We start from the raw sequence: 13,095 nt of genomic DNA, 5'->3' as shown, positions 1-13,095 counted from the left end.
ATAAATCCCGTATGTCCATACAGATAAGTACGATGATTATAGTTTTATAATTGTACGTAGTAATGATCACATGTGGATGTAACTTCAGGAAATGACAGAAAATGGTTTCACATGTATGAATAATAGCATTTTGGATTAATCAAAGCAATATATTAAAGGTGTATTAAGACCTTTTTTTTCTGCATATTATACGCATATTATACGCAGTTGTGCATATAAATAAATCCAGCAATATCAACTGGATGCGTTTTCTTCTGTTTAGTTCTGTTACAATATAATGCTCTTGGAATAAGAATAAAATGATGATCTGGATCAGTGAATGAGCAAATACTGGGTGTCCATTTTTTTTTTCCTTTTTGGGATTTCTCTAGTTGGCATAAAAAAAAAAACTCTAGGTTTTCAGCCGTTAAATTTATATCAGATTCCGTAATAATAAAATACACTAATAAGGAGACTTTACCAACTCAAGAAATACCCTTCTTCATTTGAAAGTGGGTTTTAGACGGTGGATGGAACTAGGCTGCATAGGTGATTTGAGGCACTACAAAGGAGGGTCATCATTTTCTTTGTTATCCAAGAGAGAAGAGAATCTGCCTTACTTTTATCATAGTAAACAGAGCAATTTTTCATTTTTTTTCTCTTTTTGAACACATCATTTTCTACTCAATGTGGATGACACACGGACCCCACATGCCTGGTTACAAGTTACAAGATGCAAATTTTCAATGGTCGAATTTAAACCACTTTCAATGAGAGAATATCTATCCCACAAAAAGATTATCATAACCACCTCAATAATAAGTAATAATAAAAGAGAAATGTCAATAATAAGGGGTCAGACAAGTCAAGCCAATGCCTCTGTGATACTGAGTAGTAGCCTTCATTTTTCAATTGCCATAATAATTGCTATAAATATAAGTGTTCCATAGGAATTGATGAAGCACTTTCTGCCAAGTTTTCCTTCCACTACCTTATTTTATTAAGTCACTTTTTGCTATTTCCTCAAACAAAACAGGAACTGCTTTAGATACTTCAACTCTTTAGTGGGATTTAAGTTCTATCCATCCAAGGTGACATTATTACTTGCATAGATTTCTTATCCATCTTAACTAAGCTTTTCACATCTCATAGTTTCACACTTGACTAAATATAATAACTGTTTTCTGTTTTAAGCTAAGCCTAGGAAGTGGGAATCAACATGACCTTAGTGTATTTTTTTTTCCATAATTATGTTATGCAGCGAAATGAACATGGGAGATCGTGAAGCAATAGAGAAGAAGGAGATCGACGAGAGAGACGACTTGGAAGAAAACATAGACGAGCACCAAGTCATTGAGGAGGATCAACCATGGAATAAGTACTTGACAGTGAGAGGAGTCCTGTCAAGCATTGTGATTGGAAGTGTCTACAGCGTCATAGCCATGAAGCTGAACCTCACAACCGGGGTTGTTCCTAATTTCAACGTCTCCGCCGCTCTCCTCGCCTATGTGTTCATCAGGACATGGAATAAAGCGGTTCAAAAGTTTGGATACACGGCGAAGCCCTTCACTCGGCAAGAGAATACCATGATACAAACTTGTTCTGTGGCCTGCTGTAGCCTAGCTGTTGGAGGTTAAATTGTAGCCAAAAAAAAAATTTATCTTTTTATCCACTTTTCGTTAACTTTCTTCTTCCTTTTCATTCTCTCTGGTTCTAAAGAGCAAGTTTCTGTATGAATATTTCAGGAGGTTTTGCATCATATTTATTGGGACTAAACAAGAAGACATATGAGTTATCAGGAAAGCACGCTGAGGGAAACACTTTGAGTAGTACCAAGGAACCTGGTTTTGGTTGGATGAGTGGTTATCTTTTCTTGGTTTGCTTTGTCGGCCTTTTTGTCTTAATTCCTCTAAGAAAGGTACTTTAATTCTCCATTGATCTCCTTTTTATTAAAAAAACTGCAAGATGATATCAAGACGTTACATCAGCATACCTTGGAGACTTCAGACAATTATTTAATGATGATTTTGTCTCCCCTTTTTCTTTTTGGGTTATTTTAATCCTGTTGTTTTTATTGAAGCCCAAAAGCCAAAATCAGCATAGAAAGCAACCATTTCTTTATTAAATTCTAGTAGTTTGAATGAGGAAACTTTTTTGTTTAGGTAGAAAGTTTAAAAGGAAAGTTGGGACATAAATAATAGGTTTTTATTCACTTCTTTGAAGTCGGATAGGAACAACTTCAGGGCCCGTTTGGTTCGCCAATTCGAGTTGAGATGTGATGTTGTGTAAGAATTTTTTACTGTAGTAAAAAAGTTAAATGTGACTGTTTCTGAGAGCTTTTTACTATAACAAAACTCAAATTCTAAACTCGAATCAGCGAAAAGAACGAGGCCTCAGTTACCTTGAAAATTGAAGCACAAAACAGTTATGGACCTTCTTTTAATTTTTTTAATTATTTATTTATTATTTATTAATTTTTATTAATTTTTTATTTTATTTTTTAACTATTGCTGGACAGATCATGATAGTGGACCTGAAGTTGACTTACCCAAGTGGCTTGGCAACTGCAGTTCTCATTAACGGTTTCCACACTCGTGGAGATAATAAAATGGCTAAGTAAAATAATTTACTTCTAGGCTCTTATTATATATGTTTAAAAGATCATATTAGAATCAAATTAGTTTAAACTAATGATCATTGACCTTAACATTCTTCAGGAAGCAAGTACGAGGTTTCTTGAATTATTTCTCCTTCAGTTTCTTGTGGGGATTTTTCAAGTGGTTTTACAGTAAAAAAGAAGAAGAGTGCGGGTTTGCGCAGTTCCCTACATTTGGATTGCAGGCTTGGAAAAACAGGTAGGTTTTAGTTTTTGCAAAGTTCTCACAAACCCAATTCATGAACTCTCTTTCAATATTTGGTGTGAACTTTTGTGGCTTGAAATGGAAAGTTTGAAACATGGGGTTTGAATTGTTGGTTCAAAACATGAAATTATTGGTTTGAACCGAGCCTCAAAAGTTTTGTCGAACGCTGATTGAAAACACTTGAACCTGTTTACTAAACGGCCTCTTTGTTTTTCGTGTTTACCCTTATGTAATGAGAATTTTGTGTTATTTTCGCAGTTTCTACTTCGATTTCAACACAACTTACGTGGGAGCAGGGATGATTTGTTCCCACCAAGTCAACTTGTCCCTGCTTCTAGGAGCTGTGCTCTCTTATGGAGTATTGTGGCCTCTTATTTCTCAACTTAAAGGACAATGGTTCCCTGAAAGTCTAGAGGAAAGTGACATGAAAAGCCTCTACGGTTACAAGGTCTCACTTTTTGCATCCAAGTCTTATTTTCCTTCTGCTGCAGAAAACCCTCACTATTTCTAACTTTAACTTATAATATGCCTTCATTTCTCGGCAGGCTTTTCTATCTGTTGCTCTAATCCTTGGAGATGGGCTCTACAATTTTGTCAAAATATTAGCTGTGACGATCATCAACATCCTTGACAGATTAAAGAACAGAAATAACACGGGTAATATATGAGCAACCTTTAGAACTCTCAATATCTATAATATGAATTCATTAATCAATCACTATTAGGTTTTGAGCAATTGAAAGACACTCTTCTAACCTAAGATTCTGTTTTATCAAACCTACAGCCATTGAAAGGGAGGGGAAACCCATTGAAGAGAAGCAAAACGAGATCTTCCTCAGAGAAACCATCCCCATGTGGGTTGGAGTTGTAGGATACATAATCCTGTCCGTCGTCTCCATAATTGTGATCCCCATCCTGTTCCCACAACTCAAATGGTACTATGTAGTTGTGGCCTACATGCTAGCCCCGTCTCTTGCCTTCTGCAACGCCTACGGAGCCGGTCTAACCGACATAAACATGGCCTACAACTATGGCAAAGTAGCCCTCTTCATCCTCGCGGCTCTCAGTGGGAAACAAAACGGAGTCATGGCGGGGCTTGCCGGTTGCGGTGTGATCAAGTCTGTCGTCTCTGTGGCCTGTACTCTCATGCAGGACTTCAAAACTGCCCATCTAACTTTCACGTCCCCAAGAGCAATGTTTGTGAGCCAAGCCATTGGCACAGCTCTGGGCTGTATCACAGCTCCTCTAAGCTTTTTCTTGTTCTACAAGGCATTTGACGTGGGAAACCCATACGGGGAATTCAAAGCCCCTTACGCCTTAATCTACAGAAACATGGCTATTCTTGGAGTTCAGGGATTTTCAGCTCTACCACGCCATTGTCTCCAGCTCTGTTTGGGGTTCTTTGCCTTTGCTGTTGTGGTCAACATTGTGAGGGATTTTTCACCGAAAAAGATTGGGAAATGGATGCCGCTTCCGATGGTTATGGGTGTGCCTTTCTTGGTTGGCGCTTACTTCGCCATTGATATGTGTGTTGGGACTTTGATTGTGTTTCTATGGCACAAGCTTAACACCAAGAACGCCGAGATGATGGTTCCGGCTGTGGCTTCAGGGCTGATTTGTGGGGAAGGGATGTGGACTCTTCCTGCTTCGGTTCTTGCCTTGACCAAAGTAAAACCCCCAATCTGTATGAAATTTGTAGGATCCTAGGAAAACAAAGTATTGGTTCACGGGCTATATAACGCTAGAGGTCAGATAGCAAGTTTCATAAGTTATAAATTAGCCCTTTTTCAGGTTCAATAGGAATCACATCTTTGAGATATGCAAATGTTTTTGTGAATGAGGAAAAGTGCAGACTGATGCGAAGCTGTTGTACCTTTTTTATATCAATGACAATAAGATTTATGTATCGTGACTCTCTACAGCTTGAATGGCTAGTAGTAGCTAGCTTTCTTCTTTATTATATTCCTTACAATTTTGGCATTTTTCTTGACTTTTGGTTAGTGAATTGATGGCGTGCTCTTGAATTGATGCAAGGTAAGTGACAAAATAGAGAGGTAAGGAGGAGAGATGGGATAAAAAGTGCTGTTCCCGATCAACTAGAATATTCATCGCCCACTTTTGGCTTCCTAAGTCAGTATATGCTAGATTATGTCAGTTTCCAAATCTTACAGGCCAAAATTCTAACCGGACCCACATCTATTCTCCCAACCGACTCCCAGCACAAATAATTAATAATTAAGGCTTGTTTTTTTAGATCAAAACTCAACAAAAATTTAAACTCAAATTATAATTTTATTTAAATTTATGTTCTTTTATAAAATTTGAATTTGAATTTAAATTTGAACTCGAGTTTTAACTTAATATTGAGGTTAAAATCTAAATTCAAGTTCCCCATTCAACTCAAGTTCTTAAACTCAAATTTAAATTAATAAATAATATTTTTTCTATTTTTAAAAACACCATAACCTTTTGTTTTAACTCCCGATTGAGATGATTTTTTTCTATGCGTTCACAATGAAGAGACGAATAAAATCTCATTCATATACCCTATTAAAATCTTCGATCACCGAGTTTTTATTAATATGCTATCTAAATACAAATTCAAGTTTTGACTCACCCAAACACAAACTCAAATAGATTCTCAATTCAAACCATAATTCAAATGTGCACATCTAAACACAAACTCAAATTACAACTTCAACTCAAATTATAACTCAAATTCAACTCAAAATCTATACTCAAATCACTATAACTCAAAAATGCAACCGAATAAGTCCTTAGAAATTTGAGGATGGGCCTACAACTCATAGATTTGAACATTAAGCTACTAGGGTTCATCGAAAATTCAATTCGTTGAATTCCAGGTCCAAATCTTACGGAAATGTGAAAAACAGCAACCATATGAAAAATTGAAGTAACAAAATTGATTCTTCATCGAGAAGTACAGTCTCAAAATTTGAGAATATACAAAAAATTTTATTTGAGCAAGCAATCTTATACATACATCGTACATCATCAACTCAACAAAGTCATGTCATTGGTTAAACATTTAATTTGGGGGTGGGTGTTGAGTCACCCTGTTATAATACCTGCAAGAACATCACTCTTATTTCGAGCATAGATCGTGTAGACTATACGGATAGCGTCTAGCCATCCATCAAGGGATTCCCAAGAATCAGCGACCTGAAGGATCAGAGAGCAAATGCTTTGATTAAAATAAGGTCACATCAGTCTGCAAACTATTTTCGCATACGAAGAAATATCGACATATTTTCATAGTAGATTAGGAATTTAAGAACAATTCTCCCAAATAATCTTGGAAACGTGGGAAAAAAATTTCCACATTGACTGCAATTTGGACAATTGCACTTCAAGGATTCAAATGAATAAGGAATATATAGAGAACTCGTATTAAAATTAAAAAAAAAAAGGAAAAAAGAAAGAAAGAAGATGTAGGATTCGTATGTGCATGCGCGTGTGTTTGTCTATCTCTTCTCTTTTTTTTCCCCCTCTCTCTCTCTCTCTTGAGAAAAAGCTATGATCACTGTTTACGAGGAAGCTCAGTTTATAATACTACTATTAAGCTTAACCAAATATGAGAAACAAACAAATAATCAACACTGATTGTCGACCTTATTCAGATTCCTTGAAACAAAGTTTTCTTTTTTCCATGAAATCTAAATGCATAACCAAAAAGACAGTAAAAGTAGATTTGCTCAATTAGAGATGAAAAGACTAGGGAATATAATCTCCACGCAGCAACTCTAACGTAGCAGTACTTTAAAGGAAACTAATTATAATATGCCAAAGCTAGACAAGGTCTTTGTATATAAGAACAATGAAGTCCAGACTTGAAAAGCTAGACGCAATATCCTTAGAAAATGAACTTTTAGAGCAGTGACTGAATGTCTGATTCTTACCAAAAAGATGGTTCCATGAATTGTATCAATGCAGAGGCCTGCACCAGGTGGCAAGGTCAGATCAGCACATGCTGACACGGAAACGATATCTAGAACATCAACTTTGACGGCCCTTTTGTCGATCTTCGTTGCATCTGATCTACCAGAGAGGCTTGGGGGTACCTGTCTCTGTTGACCTTTACTAATCTGGTGAGGTGGATGAAGAGAAAGAAAAAAGAAATTACGCGAAAGAAAAAAGAAATTATGCAAGGAATAAAGATCAAGACAAATAAGTAAGTGTAAATGTGTAATAAAATCAAAACGATTCTGCACTAAAGCAAATGGTGTATTGCAGATAATTTATTCGCTCACAGTAGGAAATGTTGCTATACTTTACCTGTTGAAGGCCCTCATGATTCAAAACAAATTGTGATCGTTTCCACTCATTATGAGGTGCAATTGGTTTCCCCGCAGGTGGCGCAGTTAGATACCCAACTTTAAGATATGGTAAAGGAAGCTGTAAAAGATTTAGTTTTGTCAGTTATATCATGTCGAATCCTTCACACAACAAAGAATGAATCAAAATATACAAGTCCTGAAAATTGATATTTTTTGTAGTGAGTTACTCCTTTCATTCAAGATAACCATATCTATCAATAAGAAAAAAATATATATATCTAAAAACTTCTTCCTTAAAAAAAGGAGGGGGAAAAAAAAGGGAACAGAGGAGGGCGTATTATTCTCACTTTGCCCATTGAATTTCAGGTTAGTCCCATTTAAGTCCTTTTGTAAGAATTTTTGCTAAAATCATAAAAAAAGGGGGAGGTTAAGAGTGGTCATGTGGTTTTTATCCATTTGCTTTCAACAGATATTCAAACAAAAAGACCATTTGACTACATTACTTTCTTTATTTCTATTTGTTTTTTAAGAAAAACAAAGAGAAATTTCTTCTATGTTATTCATGGTGCCGAGATATACATTTATAGGAAAAGGAAGATTACCAACATGCTGGTAATTCCTTGATTTCAGCTATCAGCTATCAAATCCTGCAGAGAAGGAAACTAACAACTATCTACAGAACCAAATCCTACAGCTATTTACAGCTTAGCAGATCTCCTAATTACAGCCTAGCATATCTCCTAATTACAGCCTGGTATCTTCTAGTATTCGGAATTCCATAGTTTTAACAAAAATTCCAATAGAAGGGGCTAAGTGGGAACAATTCAAATTCATAGGGTAAAGTGAGAGTTTTTAAAGTTCGAGGGGAAAACTGGTAATGACCCTAAAGTTCAAGAGGCACCAGTTATAATAATCCTAAGATTATTGCTCATTGGTATTCAAATATGGTGAACAATTTGATGCATATAGCACTATTTTTAGAAGAAATTTATCGTTTAATCTATTAAGTGATCATAAAGATCCTGGTTCACCTAATTCTAGGGCAGGTTCTAAAGATTTCTATTTTTTTCCTCTCCACGTTAAGGGTTATTAATTGTCCAGATTATTGAAAATCAGGGGAACTTCACTGGCCTCAGAAGCTTGATTTTTGTTCTCACTAATTTGTTTTTGCTTTCATTCATGAATGGAGTGCTTCTATTTTTTCTTAAGTTAACTGCTTTTATTAGTGACTAGTTACTGTTCCATTTAATCCCATACTATGGGATCACTAACAAGGAACATCATCATAATACACTGGAAAGGTCTAGTTTATTGATTTTGCAGAGTCCACGCGAAAATCACAAAATTGATGCTATATTCTCATATCATATATGTGCCAATCTTATAGGCCCAAAATGTTTAATCCAGAGAATTTATACAAGAAAAAATGTTTTGATGATGAGATTCCAGAAAGAGTTCTGACAGAGTAATTACCATGGAACGCACCAGCCGCAAGGCACTGGTGTAAACCTGTAAATAAGCAAGAGGATGAACACTTAGAGAATAACGGAACCCAAGTAAATATAAAAAGTACGAAGACATGAAGTAAGAAATATAAATAAGCAAATGTACTTACGCTATAATTTGGTTTCAACGCATGAGCAGCTGCAATGTAAATAGCAGATTGGCTGTACAACTCATTAGGGGAAACATCCTTGGGACTGCCAGATCCCCCGGTTCTTAGAGTGTCTTCTGCTAGTCCATACTGGAATTAAGAACAACATGGGTGAATAAGCGATGAAAACTTTAGGATTCTCATTATTTACTGCAAAAGAACAGTGCAAATAGTAGAAGTTACAGTGACCAAGCTATCCTAAACTTTAAGTAACAAACTTACCAGAACAGTTCCCAGGTTATAAATCGCGCGATGAAAATCGAACTGCAATTGAATAGCTGCACGGAACTGCAATAAAAGAGAACTGAAATATGTTTATGACAAAAATTTATCAAGAGACAGAGCGTAAAATACAATTGCTGGTTTTCCTATGCAGTCATCCTATTACCCTGATGTTTCAAAAGAGTTGTACCTTGCTAATTGCAGTTCTTACAATTGTTTGCTTTTCCCGAACAGGCACAATAGCACTAAGTTCCTGAATTTTATAATTAAAATGAGATAATAAATTATACTTCCAAAAGCAGAATCTCAATACATTCCAAAAAAGAGTAAAACCTACATGTTTACATCCTAGAAACAAGGAATATTTATTTGCCCAAAAGAAAAGGACAAGAAAAATGCGGTTGATTCAAAGGCAAAATACCTGTAGAGCAAGTCCCCAATTGTTAAGTGCCTGCAATGCATATCAGATACAGATAGGGTTAACGTTGAGGTATACAAGAAGACAAGATGCAAATAAGTTAGCTCATGTTTCTCAAGAGTAATTCATAAAAATCAATAACATAAAATGCATATAATTTTACAACAAAATTATAAAAGTTAAGGAAAGAAGAAAATTTTCTCTTAAAAAAACTAATATTCTATAAGAAATTCATACTCAGACAAGATATGGCCACAACCTTACATAACTACTTCTTCAGACCTACCTGGGGACTGTTCCAGTTTAGTTGGACAGCCTTTTCATAGTTCTTTGTAGCCTGCGAAAACAAATTAAATGATCTGTGCGTTACATTTCCCTTAAGGAGTCTCCAAAGCATCAAAAAACAGACGTGAAAAGTGCAGCACGACTAAAGTACCAAGGTTATATATTCTGACCTGCTTCCACAATTCTTCAGCTTCCTTTGTACGGCCACGCATTTTTGCTCGATCAGAAATTGCTATAGCCCAATTATAAAAAGCCTGCCGAGCAACAAACAGCAAACACTTCCTTAATATTAGTTGGATGGTTATTAACTTCCTATAACTTATACACGAACATATATCACTTAAATGATTAATCAAAGTATCAGATTTTTTAAGGTGTCCCATTTCAAAAACTATTACATTTAATTTATAATCCAACTGTTGTTTAAGGTGTCAGATCATAATGGGGGACAAGTGCACGTACATCATGAAGAGTTGGGCAAAGGCGGGTAGCTTCATCATATTTTTTGCAAGCTTCCTCGAGCAATGCATCTTTTGAAGGTGAAGTAGAGTCTGTACTGACATTATCTGCACTTTCCTGCATACCATTTGAGGATTGTGAAAACAGAGTCAGGTTGCTTTACTTACAAACATAACTATGCAATGTTAACTCCTTCTCAGAAATAATATCATATTTTACACAAAAAGTGAGATATCCAAAATGTGCATTCTTGGAGGAAAATATTAGCACATTTGATGTATTCTGATCCCAATTCATGTCAATATATGCTCTACAATTTCTATTGGCTACCAAGCAATCAATATTCCATTCTTCAGAAACAATATAGAGAATGATAGCAAATCTTCACCAGCACATACAAAGAAAATATCTCTTCTCTCTATCGCGCACTTCAAAGATTTTCAGATACATCGTGGCCATACATGAACAAGAGTATACCACAAATCTATCTCATTACCTATAGTAGAGTAAACGGATAAGTAAATAAAACTAATATTTTTTACTTTGTGTTACCAAATCAAGCAAAGAATGTATGCAGACCTGAAGAACCAATGCCCAATTGTAAAGTGCATCATAATCATCTGGATTTCTCTCTATTGCACTAGCATACCTACAAATTTGCATAGACGTTATGACAAGTATTAAACTTTCAGCCTTATAGTAACTAGCGAAGATGAGAAGTACAACAAGAGGGATAAGATGATGGTACCTCTTGGCAGCAAATGTAAGAACACGTTGGCGAGAACGACCATCCTCATCGACACCAGTTACACTACTAATCAACTCCATCGCAGCATTGTTCTGATCTGTCTGTTGTTGCTGAGGGCTTTCTTGACTGATACAATTCAGAGGACCAAGTAAATAAATAGATTTTCATAAAGGAAGAGAAAATGAGGGTGGAAATTACTATTTTTTTAAATGAGCTTATACTTCTAAAATTTTCTAAATCTCCAATTATAATAGCAATTATTTCGCTTGCAAGCAGGAGTTTCGTGTAACTTCAATACTAACTACACTTAGAATTGTACTAAAGCTTTATTGTTTTCTCAAATCACCAAAGCCTGATACCAATTCATCAAACTACAACCTTGTTTCCTGATCTGAAACTAGCTCAAACAGAATGAGCCCGAGAACAGCCATTTGGAAAAGGAAACTACATACAACACTTCGATCGGCATCTTAAACTCACCAGCAAGAAATTAAAGAAAACAGTGGAGGCAAAGTATTGGAGACTCGAAATTCACAAATTCCCCATATTTCTACAAGATCACAACATTTTATATCGTAAAGAAAAAAGTAATAAACCTCATCCTCGAAAATTCAGAATCCTAAACGTAACAGCATCAATGAATCCTACTAAATTTGTCTTGTTTGATCCTACGACCTAAAGTTTCGGTCATAAAAATCGAAACTTCAAAATTCCAAGATCACGAAACAAAAACCTAAAGAACAGGAAATCATAATTCGAGTGGAAACCGAAAAGCGAACCTGTGAGGAGACGGCGCAGAGTCATAAGCGCCGTCGCTTCCTTGGTCAGTTTTCAGTCCATTGAGCAACTCTCTCATCGTGAACGTCCGATTTCCTTGGTCTTTCCTCAGCTCGGGGTACGCAGCCTCTCCGGCGGCAGAAGGCGAGCTTCGGGCGTCGTCATTGGATCGGATCGAGGCTTCTTTCGGACCGTCCGGCTCGCAATCTGCGACGCTCGCCGGTTCTGGCTCCGTTTGCGGTTCAATCTCGGCTTGCGGCTCCGAATTCGGTTCGGATTGTGGCTCTGGTTTAAGCTCGGGTTTAGACTGCGGTTCTTCAATTGGCTTCTGCTCGGGCTCGCCGACGCCGTTCTGTGGCACTGGTTCGTCAGAGTTCGCGGACATTGTCGGATAGAGAGCTAGGGTTTGCGGAGAAGATGAGATTCAGTCGGAAGTGATCTCAATTGTAAGACTAGTATTGCTGATGAAGCAATGACGGGAAAAAATAGTAAATTGCACTTGTTGCGCCTAATATTTCGTTTTTTGCATGACACACCTCACACAATTATTTTTACAAATTAAACCTGAAATTTTGAAATAAGTAATAATTAGAGGTCCAATAGCTGACGAGCGTTGTCAAATTGAAGGTTTAGAATGTAAAATTAGCACATAAACTGGTTTAAAAAATAACAAGTTTTGCGTTTCACAAGTGAATCTTGTGCCTTCAATTTGATAATACTCATTAACTATTATACCTCAATTTTTACTTATTTTAAAGTTCAAGATGTGATTTTATAAAATTAAAAGTTTGGAGTATAATTACGGAAAAAATGAAATTTTAAAGTGCAATAGTGCAATTTACTCAAAATAATAAAATCATTGTTAATACAATTGATCCCTCAATTATGAATATTGTGTCATTTTGATCCATAAATCTTTAGTTTTGGCAAATTATTCTCTAATTCTCATTTTGATTCTTGATACTATAATTAACAAACAATTTTCGAGATTTCGCGAAGATAATCACTTCTACAGTCACACAATAGTTATTTTTACATAAAAATATTATCACTAAATGTAAAATATTCACTTAGACATGATTATTTTAAAAAAAAAAAATTTAAGAGTTATTTGTCAATTTTAGTGTCATGCAAAAAATGCAAACATATTAAATTTTAGTTATTAATATTTCAAAATTAAAAATTGAGGAACTAAAGTGGCACAATGTTATAATTTATAAACACGAGTGTTAATAACCCAAGTGAAAGAAAAACAAAATAAAATAAAGAGAATTCCACGGTGAAGGCAACCTATCATTATCGTAAAATTTAAATCTGACTACAAATACTTATTATATTATTTTCTTATTATTTGTTATATTTTGTGTTTAAAATAGGGTTAATCTCACAAATCT

At 35.6% G+C, this 13,095-nt stretch overlaps 2 protein-coding genes across 2 annotated transcripts; one reads left to right on the top strand and one right to left on the bottom strand.

Annotated features, from left to right (window-relative positions):
- Positions 1-895: 895 nt before the first annotated feature.
- LOC21398442 (metal-nicotianamine transporter YSL1) lies at positions 896-4,757 on the top strand. Its single transcript, XM_010101892.2, has 8 exons — positions 896-1,070; positions 1,241-1,611; positions 1,725-1,897; positions 2,498-2,595; positions 2,697-2,834; positions 3,099-3,288; positions 3,386-3,497; positions 3,625-4,757. The coding sequence occupies exons 2-8, from the start codon at positions 1,245-1,247 to the stop codon at positions 4,545-4,547; spliced, it is 2,001 nt and encodes a 666-aa protein (XP_010100194.1). The 5' UTR covers positions 896-1,070; positions 1,241-1,244; the 3' UTR covers positions 4,548-4,757.
- Positions 4,758-5,803: 1,046 nt separating this feature from the next.
- On the bottom strand, positions 5,804-12,168 carry LOC21398441 (protein HLB1). Its single transcript, XM_010101891.2, has 14 exons — positions 11,704-12,168; positions 10,925-11,050; positions 10,756-10,825; positions 10,180-10,293; positions 9,888-9,971; positions 9,719-9,769; positions 9,436-9,465; positions 9,205-9,267; positions 9,015-9,080; positions 8,754-8,882; positions 8,612-8,647; positions 7,137-7,256; positions 6,761-6,946; positions 5,804-6,023 (listed from the first exon to the last, which is right to left on the bottom strand). The coding sequence occupies exons 1-14, from the start codon at positions 12,084-12,086 to the stop codon at positions 5,913-5,915; spliced, it is 1,569 nt and encodes a 522-aa protein (XP_010100193.1). The 5' UTR covers positions 12,087-12,168; the 3' UTR covers positions 5,804-5,912.
- Positions 12,169-13,095: the final 927 nt, after the last annotated feature.

Source organism: Morus notabilis, unplaced genomic scaffold (assembly GCF_000414095.1).
Source record: "Morus notabilis unplaced genomic scaffold, ASM41409v2 Scaffold1388, whole genome shotgun sequence".
Taxonomy (NCBI): domain Eukaryota; kingdom Viridiplantae; phylum Streptophyta; class Magnoliopsida; order Rosales; family Moraceae; genus Morus; species Morus notabilis.
The sequence above is the reverse complement of the archived record's forward strand: the minus strand, read 5'-3'. Positions and strand labels throughout refer to the sequence as shown.